The sequence below is a fragment of the Rhinopithecus bieti genome, unplaced genomic scaffold, assembly GCF_001698545.2.
Source record: "Rhinopithecus bieti isolate Rb0 unplaced genomic scaffold, ASM169854v2 scaffold_2339, whole genome shotgun sequence".
NCBI classification, from domain to species: domain Eukaryota; kingdom Metazoa; phylum Chordata; class Mammalia; order Primates; family Cercopithecidae; genus Rhinopithecus; species Rhinopithecus bieti.
This window is the reverse complement of record NW_016803819.1, coordinates 2559879-2578673: the sequence shown is the minus strand read 5'-3', so window position 1 is coordinate 2578673 and position 18795 is coordinate 2559879. Positions and strand designations below refer to the sequence as shown.

General features: G+C 36.7%; 1 protein-coding gene across 1 annotated transcript in view; it reads right to left on the bottom strand.

Moving 5' to 3' along the window:
* Positions 1-6939: 6939 nt before the first annotated feature.
* SLC30A9 (solute carrier family 30 member 9) overlaps positions 6940-18795 on the bottom strand; it is a 109182-nt gene continuing 97326 nt past the window's right edge. The window contains exons 16-18 of the mRNA XM_017854767.1: positions 18075-18204; positions 15240-15353; positions 6940-8168 (exon numbers count right to left, since the gene is read on the bottom strand). Of these exons, the coding sequence (XP_017710256.1) occupies positions 8124-8168; positions 15240-15353; positions 18075-18204 (289 nt within the window). The 3' untranslated portion in view covers positions 6940-8123. The remainder of the gene's footprint in view (positions 8169-15239; positions 15354-18074; positions 18205-18795) is intronic.

Sequence of the window (18795 nt, the reverse complement as noted above, 5' to 3'; positions counted from 1 at the left end):
TGCACATGTACCCTAGAACTTAAAGTATTAAAAAAAAAAAAAAGTGTGGTAAACCTGCACCTCCTTCCTTTCTCACCACCTGGGCCCACCAATCCCATATTTTGATCTCTGAGACCTTTAAGTGATGAATGGTATCATACTTATTTAGCCCTTTGCTTGGCCACAAGATAAACTAACATGAACATTCAGAATCATAATTTATCAACTTGGGTAAGAATTTTTGATGGCTCAAGAACACTTTTGTAGGGTTCAATTGTTCCCTAATGTTCAGAATGTATAGTATGCATTTGAATGAGAGGAAGTCAAATTCAAACTCTTCATTTTGAACATGAGAAATGTATTAGCTGAAAGCAATGCTTACCAGTTGGTAGCCTTAAGTTATAGCCCAAGAGCTATTTGTATTGATACATGTCTAAGAGATAAGCCAGAATTTTATCCTCCTGTCTCCAACAACAAAAACCAGGCACGCTAATGTTGTGCACTGTACAGACACTCTCAAATATTAAAGAGAGATTAGGATTACTTTAATCCACCACATCAGGACTGTCCAAAACAACTTTCTGTGATAATGAAAATGTTCTGTATCTGCAGTGTACAACACAGTCACTGGCCACATGTGGCTACTGAACACATGAAAATGTGGCTAATGCAACTGAGGAACTGAATTTATTTTGTGTAATTAATTTAAATTTAAATATCCCCATGTCACTAGTGGCTACTATATGGTAAAGCATATTATGTGTTACTTCCTGTTGATGTAGTAATTTTCAGTAAACACAACTCTGGAAATAGGCTGTGTACTTAAATTATCAGAAGGTTCATTTATATATATACTATTTTATTATCTTTGTAGAACAGGGGAAATATGTAAAATAAACATGTATATATGAATATATACATTAAATATCTATAAGGATATATCACAAGCTTATAACATTAGTTGCCTCTGGGAAAAGAAAATGGATAGCTGGGAGCAAGGTTGAGAGAATGTTTCCTAAAAATCTGTTTGAACATTCTGAATTTAGAATCATGCGAATGTTTTATCTATTCAAGTACAATTATAAAATATAGTCAGCTTTTCGTATCCGTGGGTTCACATCTCTGATTCAACCAACATCATATTGAAAATACTCAATAAATAAAAAATTGTGTCTGTACTAAACGTAAACAGGCTTTTTTCCTTGTCATTGTTTCCTAAACAATACAGTATAACAACTACTTATATAACATTTATATTGTGTTAGGTATTATAATAGAGATTAAAGTATCCTTGAGGATGTGTGTAGGTTATATGCAAATATGCCATTTTATATAGGAAACTTCAATATCCTTGAATTTTGATATCCCAGGGATATCCCCACAGGGTATTCCCACAGATACCAAGGGATGACTATATATATAAATTTTTTTTTTTTTGAGACGGAGTCTTGCTGTGTCACCCAGGCTGGAGTGCAGTGGCATGATCTTGGCTCACTGCAACCTCCACCTCCTGGGTTCAAGCAATTCTTCTGCTTCAGTCTCCCGAGTAGCTGGGACTACAGTTGCACACCACCACGCCCGGCTAATTTTTGTACTTTTAATGGAGACAGGGTCTCAGCATGTTGGCCAGGCTGATCTTGAACTCCTGACCTCGTGATCCGCCCGCCTCGGCCTTCCAGAGTGCTGGGATTACAAGCATGAGCTACTGCGCCCGGCTGGGATAACTATGTTTTTGAAACTTCTGATTAATTCTAATTTTTACACCTCTCCCTGAATTTCTTTCCTACATGGTTCAAATCAATGACTGACATTTGAACAATATATTATCTTCTGGATATGTTTATACATGGTAGTAATACTTAAATATCATGTAAAAAATAGACCGGTGCGATGGCTCACGCCTGTAATCCCAGCACTTTGGGAGGCCGAGGCGGGCAGATCACAAGGTCAGGAGTTCATGACCAGCCTGGCCAATAAGGTGAAACCCCGTCTCTACTAAATATACAAAAATTACCCGGTCAAGATGGCGGGTGCCTGTAGTCTCAGCTACTCGGGAGGCTGAGAGAGGAGAGTCGCTTGAACCCGGGAGGGGAAGGTTGCAGTGAGCTAAGATCGCGCCATGGCAATCCAGCCTGGGAGACAGAGCGAGGCTACTATGTCTAAAAAACAAAACAAAATAGCCTAAAATAACAGACAAGACCTCAGCGTCCATAAAAACCTTAATGAGGACCGTGCGCAGTGGCTCACGCCTGTAATCCCAACACTTTGGGAGGCCAACGGGAGGATCACGAGGTCAAGAGATCGAGATCATCCTGGCCAACATGGTGAAACCCCATTTCTACTAAAAATACAAAAATTAGCTGTGGTGGTGCATGCCTCCTGTCGTCTCAGCTACTCGGGAGGCTGAGGCAGGAGAATCGCTTGAACCCGGGAGGCGGAGGTTGCAGTGAGCCGAGATCGTGCCACTGCACTCCAGCCTGGCAATAGAGTGAGACACCGTCTCAAAAGAAAAAAACCCCCAAACCCCCCCACCCAAAAAACAAAAAAAAAACAACTCAATGATCCATGCCCTACCCCACCGGTCATCCTCCTGTCCCAAGAGGTCTGGGTTAGATTTAACTAACTATTCTGACTACAAATTAGGTTACTGTATAATAATATAATGAATATTTCCTTTCTACTTTTTATACAGTGTTACTTCTTTTGGGCTTTTCTGTTTAGCAGAAAGCTTCCTTGCGAGTTCAAATCCTGACTCTGCCTTTTATTGGATGAGTAGCCTCAGACACTAATATTAACTACTGTATGTTTCCTCATCTGCAAAAATGTGAATTACAGACCACATTTGATTGGCTCTTTGTGAGGATTAAATGTGTACATGTAGGCCGGGCGCGGTGGCTCATGCCTGTAATCCCAGCACTTTAGGAGGCTGAGGCAGGCAGATCATGAGGTCAGGAGATCGAGACCATCCTGGCTAACACGGTGAAACCCCGTCTCTACTAAAAATACAAAAAAAATCAGCCGGATGTGGTGGCGGGCGCCTGTAGTCTTAGGTACACCGGAGGCTGAGGCAGGAGAATGGCTGAACCCAGGAGGTGGAGCTTGCAGTGAGCCAAGATTGTGCCACTGCACTCCAGCCTGGGTCACAGAGCAAGACTCTGTCTCAAAAAAAAAAAAAGTGTACATGTAAAACAGTACCTGGCAAACAGACCTCAAAATATTGTTAATAGCTATTATAATACTAAGAAGTATATATTTCAGTCTATTTAAAACCCTTTTCAAAGAGTTTTATTCTGGGCCTTAATGACATATACAATTCTTTCTTTTCCTGTGCAAATCATAAACTGTAGTGGTTCTACTTTCAATAGGTTTTGAATTTTGGGAGGGAATTATACCCTCTGAAAATACCAAATTACTTTGGTTTAGTTTCTCATGAAAAAGAAAATACAGTTGGAATTCCTACAGGATTAGTATAGAGTTCAATTTAGATCACAGTGCAGGCTGGCCTTAGGTTGAGGGTTTTGATGTTCCCATATTTTGCATTTTTTTCTCTAAATATACTCTCATAGACACATCTGAAACAAAACAGCCTAATTAAAATCTAGTTATGTCACAATGTACTGATAATATATATCACTAAGGAATATAACTTTCCAGATTTTGTTTTACCAAACACATATTAATAATAGTTAATATGTTAATAAACAGTATATTAATAACAGTTCTTTTTAAACTGAAACTGATTATAAAATGATTATTATAGTTTGGTTTCATAAAACCAAAAAATAGTTCTCTTTAAACTAAAATCGATTATAAAATGATTAAGAGTTATTATAGTTAGGTTTTGTATGACCAAAAGAATCTTAAAACTAACAGGCACACTGAATGAGTAAGAAATTCTGTCAAAACATAGGCATAATTTTAGGGTAAAATATATCAGATTATACAGTTTAGTTCTTAGCACATGAGGTAAAGAAGAATTTATGTTCAACAAACATTTATTTCTCAAGGGAAAAAAAATCCCAAACTAATAAATGAGTTGCCTTTATTTACATATGACATTTATTAAGGGAAAAAGTATCCTGAGGGACCAGGACCATGTTAATGTGCCAGGGAAATCAGACAGATGAAATACAATAAAACAAATGAAATTTTCTTTTTGCATAAAGCCAAGTCTAAGGATGCAAGTAAACTTAACATGCAAATATAAAGGCTATCAGACTAATCTTCTATATAAATGCCTTCCAAAATTCCATTTCAGAGACAGGAATGAAGGATTTAGGGGATACAATCTTTGAATCAACATTTTACCTTCGATTCTTTGCTTCACTGACTTCTGACAGTTTGGCAAATTGGGGGGTCATCACGTTTAAAATAAATGCTGCCAAAGCTTGACAAATGCAATCTAAGATAATACAAATTCTAAATCCTGTGCAGTTTTCTGTAGTTCCCAGCATTCTTCCTCAAAAAGTCATCAGATTTAAAACGTAGGCACTCTTTAGATGGTATTTTAGCAAAAATCATTATCTAAATTATGAGATAAGGTAACACTGAAAGCCATATACCAAAACTCAAGCCTTATGATATTTTGTTATTCACTTTGCAGTATGTGTGTGTGTGTAGGGGATGTATGCAGGGATTAACTTTGCTTTTGAAAAATTTTGAAAATTTTTCCATCTGATCTCACGGGTTCTTTAGTATACGTTCAGGAACCTACCTCTTTGGAGTTGGATACTATAGGGCCCCAGGATAGTCCACTTAAAAACAGATCACCGGGAGCAGTGGCTCACACCTGTAATCCCAGCACTTTGGGAAGCCGAGGAGGGCGCATCACCTGAGGTCGGGAGTTCGAGACCAGCCTGACCAACATGGAGAAACCCTGTCTAAACTAAAAATACAAAATTAGCCGGGCGTGGTGGCGCATGCCTGTAATCCCAGCTACTCGGGAGGATGAGGCAGGAGAATCACTTGAATCGGGAGGCGGAGGTTGCGGTGAGCCAAGATTGTGCCATTGCACTCCAGCCTGGTCAACAAAATGAAATAAAACCCTATATCAAAAAAAAAAAAAAAAAAATCTCCACCCCTCATCCTCCCACTGCTATGATGAAAACTGTGCACCTTATATAGTTTGGGGCCTGCTACTTACAGTGAATTAGATCCATTCTCAACCAAAGCTAAAAGTAGGTACAGATGCTTTTTGACTTACGAGGTTATGTGCCAATAAACCCATCATAAACTCAAAAATTCTTAAATGCAACCATTGTAAGTCAGGGACCACTGTATACCTCACGTTTGATAAATCCTAGATTTTAATTTTGGACAAGAAGGAATCCATCATAGATCCTTGACTGCCCCTCCTCTCTGTCCAGAATTATTTTTGTAATTATTCTCCTGCAGAGAATATTTTTCTTAAAAATGATTTATATGCTTTAATATTCAAATGCCATATGCCAAAATAGATGCAAAGAAACATTAATTTGGTAAAATAACAAGAAACCTGAGAAACTAAATATAGCGTTATTTTTGGAGAAAGAGATCCAAATTCTCTGATTTTTTAAGACAGGATCTCACCCTGTTATCCAGGCTGGAGTGGCATGATCATAGCTCATTGCAGCCTTTACCTCTGGGGCTCAAGTGATCCTCCCACCTCGGCCTCCTAAGTAGCTGGGACTACAGGTGCTGATATGCTTTGAATCTGTGTCCCCACCAAATCTCATGCCGAATTGTAATCCCCAGTGTCGGAGGTAGGGCCTGGTGGGAGGTGACTGGATCATGGGGGCAGAGTTCTCATGAATACTTTAGCACCCTCCCCTCTTGGGTACTGTATAGCGAGTTCTCATGAGATCTGGTTGTTTACAAGACTGGCACCTACCCTGCGCCTCTTGCTTTTCCTCTGGCTATGACTGCTTCCCCTTCGTCTTCCACCATGAATGAAGTTTCCTGAGGCCTCCCCAGAAGTAGAAGCTGCTGTTTCCTGTTCAGTCTGCAGAACCATGAGCCAATTAAAGCTCTTAAGTCTTGATTACTCAGTCTCAGGTATTTCTTTATAGCAGTGTGAGTATGGACTAGCACAGGTGTACACCACCACACCCGGCTAACTTTTTTTAGTAGAGATGAGGTCTCGCTGTGTTGTCCAGGCTGGTCTTGAACTCTCGAGCTCAAGCAATCCTCCTGCCTCGGCCTCCTAAAGTGCCGGGATTACAGGCATGAGCCACCATATCCAGCTCAAATTCTCTGATTTTAAAATTCAATGACTCTAGAAAAATTTCCTGATTCCACATAAATACTCAAATTCCTTGATATGTTGTACTCCTTTATTTCTTATTTTACATAAACAAACTTTATGTAAGTTTATCAGTGCAAAACAGAATTAGAAAAAATGGCAACATAAACCTTCAATTATTATTTAAGAATGATATGACCTCAACCAAAATCAGATTTAAAAAGAAATATCAGAAACTGGCTTTTTTTAGGGAATTCTAAAAAAAAAATTACCATTTGGAATACCTGCTGCACATTAACTTTGAGGGTCGTCTTGGGAAAAAAAATGAGTTAATTATTCTTGTCTGGCTTTGTGAAATTTTTCAGAGTAATATCACTAAGAGGAAACTGGATATAATTTGGTACTTTCCCATATGGCAATGACATGAAGTAACAAATGGCAAGTGGTAAAGGGGAAGGAAAGTATAGAGTGATATGTTAATGGGTAAAAAACCAAGTTTTTTTTTTTTTTTGTAAAGAAGGTTAAGGAATTTAAACCTTAGAATAGAGTATCAAAGTATATATATAAAGTATAACCATGACACAATTTTCTACTTAAAAAATAAAACTGAATGTTAGTTTCCACTTAAAATGTACAGTATGCAAAATACTCTACTAACAGTAAAAAAAAAAAAAGTACACAAAAACACCAATGTAAATGCTTGTAATTTTCCAGTAAATGAGATTTCTAGATCAAAAATCACCATTACAAACCCTTTAACCAAGGATTTATTTTTTGTTTCCAGCATTACAATTTGTAATAATTCATAAATTTCCATATCAGTACGTTTTAAGACACAGATCTCACACAGGCAGTTGGGTCCACATGTTAACAACTCATTTATTCAGCAAAGAGATCACCCAGCCACCATTCTCATATAAACAATGCTCATTGCTACCCGAACATTTTAAAGTATGTTATGAGTTGTTTTGATGATGACAACTGTAGCTTTTCACCACATTTTCGATTACTGAATTGCATGTTTTTTTCACCTTGATTAACTTAGGGTCAGTAGAAAGCTATTTACTTACATGTTTTGACAATATTCTATGCTAAATGCCCATTTGTAACTGGAAGAAACTCACAGACACACTATGAACTATATTATACAAAATCATGACCATGAGTTTCAGTGAGAGATTCTGTCTCTCTTAAAGCAAGAAATATCCCACAGCTCAGATTTACATAAGTAGTGCCGCCTTTTAAATAAATTAAAAGTCAAATGCTGTCCTGCCTGTAAAATTATAAATATTTCTAAACCATTTTACAGAATTTTAAAATGTTTATAAATGCATTATCTCCCAGTAAATAAACATTATGGTACTGAACCTCATTTAAAAAAAAGTCATCACACTGGCCCATGGGAACATCTAGGACTGTACCTCCTAACATTAGAAAAATTAAACCAAATAAGGGGAAAAGAGCAAAGAAGAAAAAAGATTTAGCCAGAATGTTCAAGATTGGCAGATTCTGATGGAGTGAAATCTTCAGTGGCAACAAATTAAAAATCATGATCCTATGGATGCCACTTATTTTTACCAATGTGAAAAAAAGAAAGATGATTGCAAAGTACAGCATACACTGAACAGGTGAAATATGGGACATTATGAACAATTTAAATAACCAAAATATTCCCTATGGAAGCATAAAAACATGATTTGCAAATTGATTCAACTTGTAGTATTTCTCTTAGATGTAAGAAGTAGTTTTAGTTCTGTGTCCTGCTGAATTGCTCTTTACATAAAAGATTTCCTTCATCTTAAAAAAAAAAAAAAGGCTTCTGCATGGCACTGAGTCCTTCAGTGTAGGAGAGGAGGAAACTTTGTAGAGTGGACGGACAAACTTGTTTCCAAGGTCCCCACCCAGGTGATTCATTCCATCAAACTCACAGTATCTCCAAATCTACATGTCGAACTTCAGGATTTCGTTTCTGGAAAGAAAAATCACCACCACATTATTTGTAGCAAAATAAAATCTTGTTTCTTTTTATTCCTCTTGATCATTAGAGCCAATGAAAACATTTGCAAACTATTTCACTACAGCATACTAATAAGAGAAACAGTTGCATAAGAAAAAAAAAAGATCAATAGGTAAATAGACATACTATAAACAGTACAATAAGTAGTCCCACATTTCCTAAGTTTTTTCATGTGTTCGTTAATACAAAAATGCATTAAGGATCTAGTACGTGCCAAGCATTGCAAACCACTGGAAATATACATTTTTGTGTGGTGAAAAGAAAATCACTGCAAAGCAATAAGAATCAGAAAGAGTAAATTGACACCCACTCATTTTATATACTTCAGCAACAATCCATATATTCTTGGGCCGGGCACTGTGCTAGAAAACAGAGCTATGATTATTAAATAAGACTGTTCCTGACCCTAAGTGGCTCAGTTTAGCTAGGGAGACAAGCATAGCAGTAACCATCTACAAGTTAAAGTATTAGAGCTAATAATAAAAAGTTAACATTTATTGGGTACTTACTCAAGTATCAAGTACTGTGTTACATGTGCACATGTATGTGTGTTTTAAAAGCCTAATAACCTAATTATTATTTCCATCTTATACATGGGAAAACTGAAGTATAAAGAAATTAACTAACCTGTCTGAAGTCACACTGCTAGTAAGTGACGGAACCAGGACTGATTCCAGGCCTGACTCCAGACCTGATTCCAGACCCCAAGCTCCTATTACACTGTACTAAATAATAACACTAGGAGCAAAAATGAGACAGCCATTTTGCTCATGGGTTCTAGAAAGATTTCAATGAGGATATAATATCTAAGCTAGGTCTGCATATGGTGAGCCTTCCAGGTAGATAATGAAGAGTGTCTAGACAGAAAACACAACATCAGCAAAGTCAGACAGCCTGCAAAGTGTGCAATGGCACTATGGTATAGCTAGCACAGAAGCTGCAAAAAGGGTAGGGTTGGTAATGAGGCTGGAAAGACAGGCAGAAATCAGGTTACTAAAAATCTTATATGCTAGCTTAAGGAATTTCAATTCAGTAACAACCAATACTGTCTACTATTACATGCCTACTCTGTGCCAGGCATTGAAGTGTATATGACAATGAACTGGAAACAAACAGTATTTGCCTTCAGTGGACTTATGTTTGGTAGTGAAGTGATACGGGTAAATTAAGTAGCCAATTACAATACTCGGCTACCACAGAGCAAAGTAAAGATTTGGGGTTTCTTTTTCCTGTGAGTGCACAAAGGAAAGGCACCTAAATCAACTTGAGGGGAATTACAAATATAATAAAATGTAATATATTAATACTGAGAAGGGAGGACAGAAAGTAGTGTATAATTACACCTATCGAAGAGGAAATACTGTTAAATCAAGAGAAGAACTTTTATATAAGACTTTTATATAGAAATATGGCAGTAAATAAAGACATACTAAAAGTATTAAAAAATTATTTTATCTCTTAAAATATAAGTAATGAGGTAGGTGAGGCAGTGATAGTTATTTCTGTTATAATCTTTTCAGTTCTATTTGACTTTATAAACTTTGTGCATTATTTGATAAAATTGCAAAATAAATCACAAGGGGAGAAAAGTTTCTGTAAATGATTCAGTTAGGATTAATAATTCCTAGCTTAAAAGTAATATCCTAGGACCATGTGCATACTACTCGTATTAAAAGCATCCAGTTATAAAAACAAAATCTGGCAGAATACTGGAGTTTTGCTCCAGCAAGAACACTCTATTGAGTGCACACAGGGATTTTTCTTATAACTAGTGTCGTTCAAGTGTGCCTGGGGGTACTTTCCTCTTAGATCCTAATGTGAGAATGACCAGGGACCTTTTAACAAGGAGAGTATGCTTTTGTTCTTAACCTTTTCCTTATTTAAAACCATTCCCTGTCTCCAGAACTCTGTAAACTCAACATGGAATTAAAAATAAAATTCTCCAAACAAAAGTGAAACTAAATTTTATCTTCCTACTCCAATCAACCCTTACCTATCCTAATATGACTTGAAAAATTTACCTGTTCATTGAAAGTTTGACATTATTCTATCTAAAAGCACGATATAAACAAATGTGTACTAATAAAAGCTTTATCTCAAAAAAAACCCTAAAATTGGCTCTGCTTTTAAAATCAAATTTTCAGAGTAAACTAATCAAATTTGTAAAAATGTATGTGCACAATACAAAGCACACAATATATGCTGAATGAATGAGTAAATATGATTAATAGCCTTAAAACTCAATGTTCACTGCCTAACAAGATATCATGTGTATAGCAGAAACCAGTATTTATTGAACAGAACTGAAAATCAATAACTGGTATCCAACATAAAATTTTCATTTACTTATTCAACAAATACTTTAAAATCTACTATATTCCTTACATTGCTCAATACCGATTAGGCTATTTTACACACCATGAGGATTTTATTCCAATACCTGCACAGAGTTAAAACCCAAATTACATTATTTATTTTGCAATGCTGCAGATTCATTAAAAACAATGCTATAAGAGAAACTGGAGAAACAAAGGCAAAGCAAAGAACAGAGCATTTAATTCAGACATTATTTATAAGGAATTTACAAATGCTACAGCAGTCTCCCAATGAACTAATTTCCATTAATCATCATGAACAAAAAACTTAATGGAGGGATAGGAGAAAGGTTTATCTATACTCTGAAATATAGAGATAGGACAAAAAAATGTTTAACAGATCAAAGAATTTCAAAATCATAACAAGATATATTTATATTAATTTTGTAGTTCCCATCTTGTAATACGGGAATCTACGAATTAGTCTCTATTATTTTTAACACCTTTACAAAGAACTATACAAGTTCTAGAATTTTTTTTTTTTTTGAGATGGAGTCTTGCTCTGTTGCCCAGGTTGAAGTGCAGTGGCACCATCTCGGCTCACTGCAACCTCTGCCTCCTGGGTTCAAGCAGTTCTCCTGTCTCAGCCTCCTAAGTAGCTGGGACTATAGGCACCTGCCACCACGCCCGGCTAGTTTTTCTATTTTTAGTAGAGACGGGGTTTCACCATATTGGTCAGGCTGGTCTTGAACTCCTGATCTCAGCTGATCCACCCACCTTGGCCTTCCAAAGTGCTGGGATTACAGGCATGAGCCACCATGCCCAGCCACAAGTTCTGGAATTTTAAGCCAAAAATATAGTCTATTTCAACACTCAATGGCATTACTCAACAGAGATGGCTCTACTGGTACAGAATTACATAAATGAGTGTGACCTTCCAAAATAATCCAGTAATAATTACAATTTAAACTTGGAAGGCAACCATGAGATACTAAAAATGAAGGAATATGCCAGTGAACAAAGTTTTAGTTTTCAAAAGAAAATCAGCTTATTTTCATGACTAGGAAAGACAATTACATTCGTGCATTCCCTTTTGGTTTAGCACCTCAACTATGAAGATGTCTTTTGACTTAAGATTAATTATGCTTTATCATCTTAGCCAAAGATATTTCCACCTGAATGTATAGATTATACTTAGCTTCCTGGTTTGAAAGACTTACATAATTCAAAAACATTATTAATGATTTAATAGCCTCTAGTTAAAGTACAAAGTTAGCTAAACAAAAACAATAAGGTCTGATTGTTATAAGAGTAAATATAGGTGAGAATGACCAATTTGTTGATTATTCTTAAATCTGGCTTCTGATTTCTTGTATCTACTAAAATGTAAAGCAAATATTTAGTCCATTATTTTCCTTGCCAGCAAAATAAAAACAAATAGAATAAAGAGCAAAATTTATTCAATCTTGTGCTACCTTGCACAAAAATAACCATCGTCTCACATTTTATATAGATTAGATGTTCACAAAGTGCAGTTCAAAGACTGCTGGGGTCCTGAGACCTTTTTAGGGGGACTCTAAGGTCAGAACTATTTTCAGAGTAACTCTAAGACATTCTTTGCTTTTTTTTTTTACTATGCTGACATTTCCTGATGGCATAAAAACAATGGTGGGTAAAACTGCTTGCACCTTTGCACAATTCAAGGCAAATGGCATCAAACCATACCAGTAGTCATTGTCTCTACTGTCCCACACTGGACATAAAAAAGAAAAAAAGCCGGTTTCATTTTTAAAAGTCTTTCATGAAATAGCAAATGTATCCATTTTACAAGGATAACCTCAACCCTCGAGTTCACTTTTAAAATCCTGTGACAAAATGGAAAGTATGTAAAAGTACTTCTGTGATTGCTTGAGTTGTGAGCTGAATAAACTGCTTTTAATCTAGAATATATTTTATTTGAAAGATTAACAAACTCGGTTTATTCAAATTTGGGTATTTGGCAGGCATCTTCTAAAAAATGAACAAAATGAGTCTTATTTCAAGGAAAATAACAGTATTTGTTGCTAATGATAAAATGCAAGCTTTTAAGTGAAAATTTAAGTTGAAAAACATATCCACCCCATTAGCCTGAGAGTGTACCCATATTTAGAAATGTATCAACATCTGAAAGATCTACGTACCTCAGTGAACCAGTATTTTCCAGAATATTAATTCATAATGTTATAGAATCATGGGGAAAGGATTCATTCAGAGTATAAAGATAGACCAAAAGATTTTAATATAACAGTGTATAGTAGAGAATTAATCTTACCCAAAGGGAGGTTTGGCTTTTGTTCTCCATAACCGGGAGGGAATTTCCAGGCCCTTGACATGTCCTGCCTAAGAGTGTCTTTGTTTATCTGGGGGCATTAGACACCAGACAGTCTAACAATGTGATATATGATGGGGGCCTTTGACCACACAGTATCTGCTCCACCTCTAGAGGGGCTAGAGACAAAAGGTCAGCCACTTAGGCAGTCAACTATGGAGCCTCAATAAAATCTCTGGTCAAGTCTCAGATGAGCTTCCTGGTTGGCAACACGTCATGCTACTGTCAAACTTCACTGCCAGGAGAGTAACACTGTACATTACAGAGAAAAGACAACTGAAATGTCATGTCTGGAACTTTCCTGGACCCTGCCCTATGCACTTCTTCTGTTGGCTGATTTCAATCAGTATCCCTTCCCTGTAATAAACCAAACCATACTGGGTATAACATGATTTGGTGAGTTCTAAGAGTACTAGTTAATTATCAAACCTGAAGTGCTCTAGGGAACCTCCTGAACTCACAGTTGGTATGAGAAGGAAGGACAGTCTTGTAGACTGTGCCCCCTACCTTCACAAGTAGCATATGAAAAGAGAGTATCACAATTATCTCAAAAGGCTATAGGAACAGTTCTCCTTTTCTTTCATATTCTTTGACCAAACAATCAAATCACTACGACAGAAGGAGAAGCAGATATGGGACTGTAGCTGTCTTCTACTAAGTCAGGCATAAGAAACTTTTGCAAAAATGTGAAATATCACTCTTCTAACTATGTTTTTTCATTTTGGAAAATATAACCATTTATATAAAAATGTGGGCTTGGCGTGGTGGCTCACGCCTGTAATCCCAGCACTTTGGGAGGCTGGGGTGGGCAAATCACAAGGTCAGGAGTTCAAGACCAGCCTGGCCAACACAGTGAAACCCCATCTCTACTAAAAATACAAAAAAAAAAAAAAAATAGCCAGGCATGGTGGTGGGTGACTGTTATCCCAGCTACTCGGGAGGCTGAGGCAGGAGAATCCCTTGAACCTGGGAGGTGGAGGTTGCGGTGAGCTGAGATCATGCCACTGCATTCCAGCCTGGGTGACAGTGCGCGACTCCGTCTCAACGGAAAAAAAAAAAAAATGTGGCCGGGTGGGGTGGCTCACTCCTGTAATTCCAGCACTTTGGGAGGCCAAGACAGGCGGATCACTTGAGGTCAAGAGTTCGATACCAGCCTGGCCAACATGGTGAAACGTCATCTCTGCTAAAAATACAAAAATTAGCCGGGCATGGTGGTGGGCACCTGTAGTCCCAGCTACTCGGGAGGCTGAGGCAGGAAAATTGCTTGAACCCAGGAGGCAGAGGATGCAGTGAGCCCAGATCGTGCCACCGCACTCCAGCCTAGGCAACAGAGTAAGACTCTATCTTAGTTAAAAGAAGTTATTTGTATTAAATAGGTGTATGTTTTTAAAAGTAAATTATAAATATTTTAAAAATTTATGTCTTTTCATAGTATGGATTTGTTAAATATCAATAAGAGCTATGAACTGCAAATAATAAAATCTCTGTGGGGTCTGCAATAATTTAAAAATGGAAGGGATCTTAAGATCAAAAGTAATTTGAGATAATGCTCATCTTAGAAACTTCAAAAACTGTCAGATAAGCTCATGAAGGTAGTGGTGTTAACAAGTCTTAGTTGAGAGTACTTGTATGTAATCTATCAGATAGGTCCAGATTCTCAAAGGAAAACTTATAGAGAGTGAGTTTTTTCCTTTTCCTTCCATTTTTCACAAAATGAAAGAATGGTCAATATCAACTGAAGAAAAAGCACTGCCTTCAACAAACTATATACATTAAAGATCATTTACAAGTTTTATTCATTGCAAACAGAATTCAAATGCCAATAAATGGCAATTTGAGAACACTGAGACATTTTAAAAGACAACCTGATCCAGATCAGGTAGTATTTCAGTAACATAACCAATAAATTACAATAACCTCCAACTGAATAGAAACAAACAAAAACAGAAAATAATTTCAAATGGATTAAAAGCAAGATACACATTCTATTTTTTCTAGCTTTTGACAAGAGTCTAAAGTTTCCTTTTCATCTTTCTCTAGGAACTTTCAAAATGCTTATTTAATAACAAACAACAAAAATCCTTTGACTATTTTAGAAACTAAGCAGGCAGCATAAAATAGTGGTTAAAAGTGTTCCAATCACAATTTCCCTATTTCCTTGGGTAAATTATTCAACTTCTCTAAACCAGTCATTTTCTTGCTTATAAATACCTACACATTGTGGAATTATGAGTGGGTTAAAGCATGCATGTGATAGATGCATTTAGTGTCTGCTGTAGATTAAGTACTCAAAAAAATAGCTGCCATTATCATTATGTTATTTTTATGAATACATCTTACTTTCAGTTCCTTCTCAAGTCTATCTACTTCAGCTCCTAAAGTATCAATAATATTTTCTCCATGTTTAAGCATAAAGGTCTCTAGTTCTTCAGGAGTTTTCACTTCTTGAATTTCCTATAAAGAAAATGAAAACAGGAAAATAAATTTTTTAAAAACCATAGTGGTACCACTGATGACTCCTTAAAAAAAAAAAAACCTTATAACAAACATCATTACGTTTAGTGAACATTTTTAAAACTTAAAGCCACGGGCAATGGATTACCTATTTCCAAAACAATTCAGATCAAGAAAATTGAGTACAATACTACACAGAGGTAGCACTACAAAATTACTGGGGAAATAATATAGTCAATAAATAGTGTTAGAATAATTACTTTCCTATAAGAAAAAAAAATTTAATCCCTATCTCAGACCATTAAAATAGTCGAAGTGGATGAAAGACATAAGGGTAAAAAACAAACCATAAAACTACTAGAAGAGAAGATAATATTTTATGATAATGGGATATGGAAGGATTTTCATGCAAAAGAATAAAAGCACAGAGGAAAAGATTACAAATCTGACATTAAAATTTAAAATCATATTAAATCTTTTGTATAACAAGAAAAGGAAGCTACAAACTGGAAAAAAATAATTGCATATATACAAGTAAGAATTAGTATCCAGGATATTAAAAATAAAGAGCTTTCCAGGAGTTTAAGACAAGCCTGGACAAGATGGTGAAACCCCGTCTCTACTAAAAATACAAAAATTAGCCGGGTGTGGTGGCGGGCACCTGTAATTCCAGCTACTTGGGAGGCTGAATTGCTTGAACCTGGAAGCAGAGGTTGCAGTGAGCTGAGATCGCGCCACTGCACTCCAGCCTGGGCGACAGAGCAAGACTCTATCAAAAAATAATAATACCATACAATAAAATAAAGAGCTTTCAAATCTATAAGTGCAATACAAATGAACTTAAAACATGGAAAATCAGGCCGGGTGTGGTTGCTCACGCCTGTAATCCCAGCACTTTGGGAGGCTGAAGTGGGCAGATCACGAGGTCAGGAGATCAAGACCATCCTGGCTAACACAGTGAAATCTCGTCTCTACTAAAAATACAAAAAATTATCCAGGCGTGGTGGCGGGCACCTGTAGTCCCAGCTACTCGGGAGGCTGAGGCAGGAGAATGGTGTGAACCCGGGAGGCGGAGCTTGCAGTGAGCCGAGATTGGGTCAGGGCACTCCAGCCTGGGCAACAGAGCGAGACTCCGTCTCAAGAAATAAATAAATAAAACAAAAATAGAAAGAAAAATCAGGGAGCAATGTAGAGGAAATCCCACTGGTCAATGAACTTCAATGTTTATTAACCTCAGTGCTCCAAGAAATAAAATTAGAACAAGATACTATTTCACACCTATGAAACTGGCAAAAATTTAATAACTCTATCAATACAATCATGTAAGAATATGAAGCAAGAACTTTGATATGCAATGATGGAAGTTAAATTGACACACTTTGGAAAATAATTTGGTAAGACCTAGGCAAGCTGAAGATAAGTATACCCAATGGCTCACCTATTTAAAGCTATCTATATATATACCATACTAAAGAAACTTTCATATATGTGAACAAGGAAACGTGAGAATGCAATCATGGCATTGTTTCTTTTTTTTTTTTTTGACGGAGTCTCGCTCTGTTGCCCAGGCTGGAGTGCAGTGGCGTGATCTCGGCTCACTGCAACCTCTGCCTCCCAGGTTCAAGCGATTCTCCTGCTTCAGCCTGCTGAGTAGCTGGGACGACAGGCATGTACCACCATGCCCAGATAATTTTTGTCTTTTTAGTAGAGACGGTGTTTCACCATGTGGGCCAGGATGGTCTCAATCTCAATCTCTTGACCTTGTGATCCGCCCACCTCAGCCTTCCAAAGTGCTGGGATTACAGGCGTGAGCCACCGAGCCCGGCCATGGCATTGTTTCTAATAGTAATACAAATGTCTATCAACTGGAGAAAAAATAAATTTAAATCACAGCATATTCATAGGATGAAATACTCTGTAACAATGAAAAATTGACTAGAGATATATAAATTAACATGGAAGAATCTAAAAAACATGTTACTATGCAAATTGTAGAGATGCATACAGTAAGGTACCATTTATACCAATTTTTAAACATTCAAAATGTTACACATTATACTAAAAAATGCTGAAAAGTATAAAAATCTGAATGGAAAAGACAGGTACCAAATTCAGCATAATGTTTAATTCTAGGGACGGAAGAAGAAGAAGAAGATCTAGAAAGAGAAAATGGGGGCTTGAACTGTTTTTGCAATGATTTCTTTTTTTAAGACCTTAAGCAAACACACTGCAACCAAAATGTTAAGATTTGACAGGGGCAAGTGGTAACATCTGTGCTGTTCATTATATTCTCTTTTATAAATTCTCTTTTAAACTATTCTTAATAAAAAATTGATTCTGGAGTCAGGCAGATTTAAATTCATATATGACTCCATCTCTATGACACTACAATTTCAGGGAAGTTACTTAATTTCTCTGTGTCTCAATTTCTATATATGTTAAAACAAAAATGTTATTTCATTGTTGAAATAACAGGGTAGTTGAAGGTAAATTAGATTTAAAAAGATTAAATGCACATAGCAAGCACTTAATAGTAAGTTTTTTCTGCTGCTGTCTCCTCTGCACCCCTCCATAGTAAATATAAAGGTCTCTGTTAAATTTTGGAACCTAACAAGTTGAGAGCTAAAGTGTCTTTAAGATCTATAAAAAAATTTCATTTTGTTTACCTTAAAAGTATTTTTCTAACCCTCAGTTATGTAAGAAAATGAGAAACAAACTTACTTGTAACATTTGGTCAAAATCTTGTTTTTCCAAATATGATCTTGTAACAACTCGCCCATCAAAATCTACTTCTGCCTTAAATCTTACTTTACCTAATCCCAGATCTGTGGCTTTAACATCATGAATTGCCCTGCAATCAATAACAATGCATACAAATTTATTTATACATACATACACATATATATACTTTAATAGCACAAAGGCTTGAATTACTGGTTTTTTCCCTACTAGTTACGAGAATGGACTAAGACGGCTTCAGAGCATTCACCATTAAGTACCACCTAACATTTTCTAAGGTCTGTCCATTTAGCTTTTTTTTGGCATGGTATCACACAAAGGTGCAAACTTAACAAATATTATTTTATGGTAATTTACACATATGAGTTATAAAGCTTGTGTATTAAAAATTCATTAACTCTGCTGGCCGCAGTGGCTCGTGCCTATAATCCCACCACTTTGGGAGGCAGAGGCAGGAGGATCACCTGAGGTCAGGAGTTTGAGACCAGCCCGGCCAACAAACTCTGTCTCTACTAAAACTACAAAAATTAGTCAGGCGTGGGGGTGCATGCCTGTAATCCCAGCTACTAGAGCGGCTGAGGCAGGAGAATCGCTTGAACCCGGGAGGCAGAGGTTGCAGTGAGCCCAGATTGTGCCACTGCACTCCAGCCTGGGCAACAAAGTGAGACTCTGTCTCAAAAAAAAATAATAAAAATAATAATAA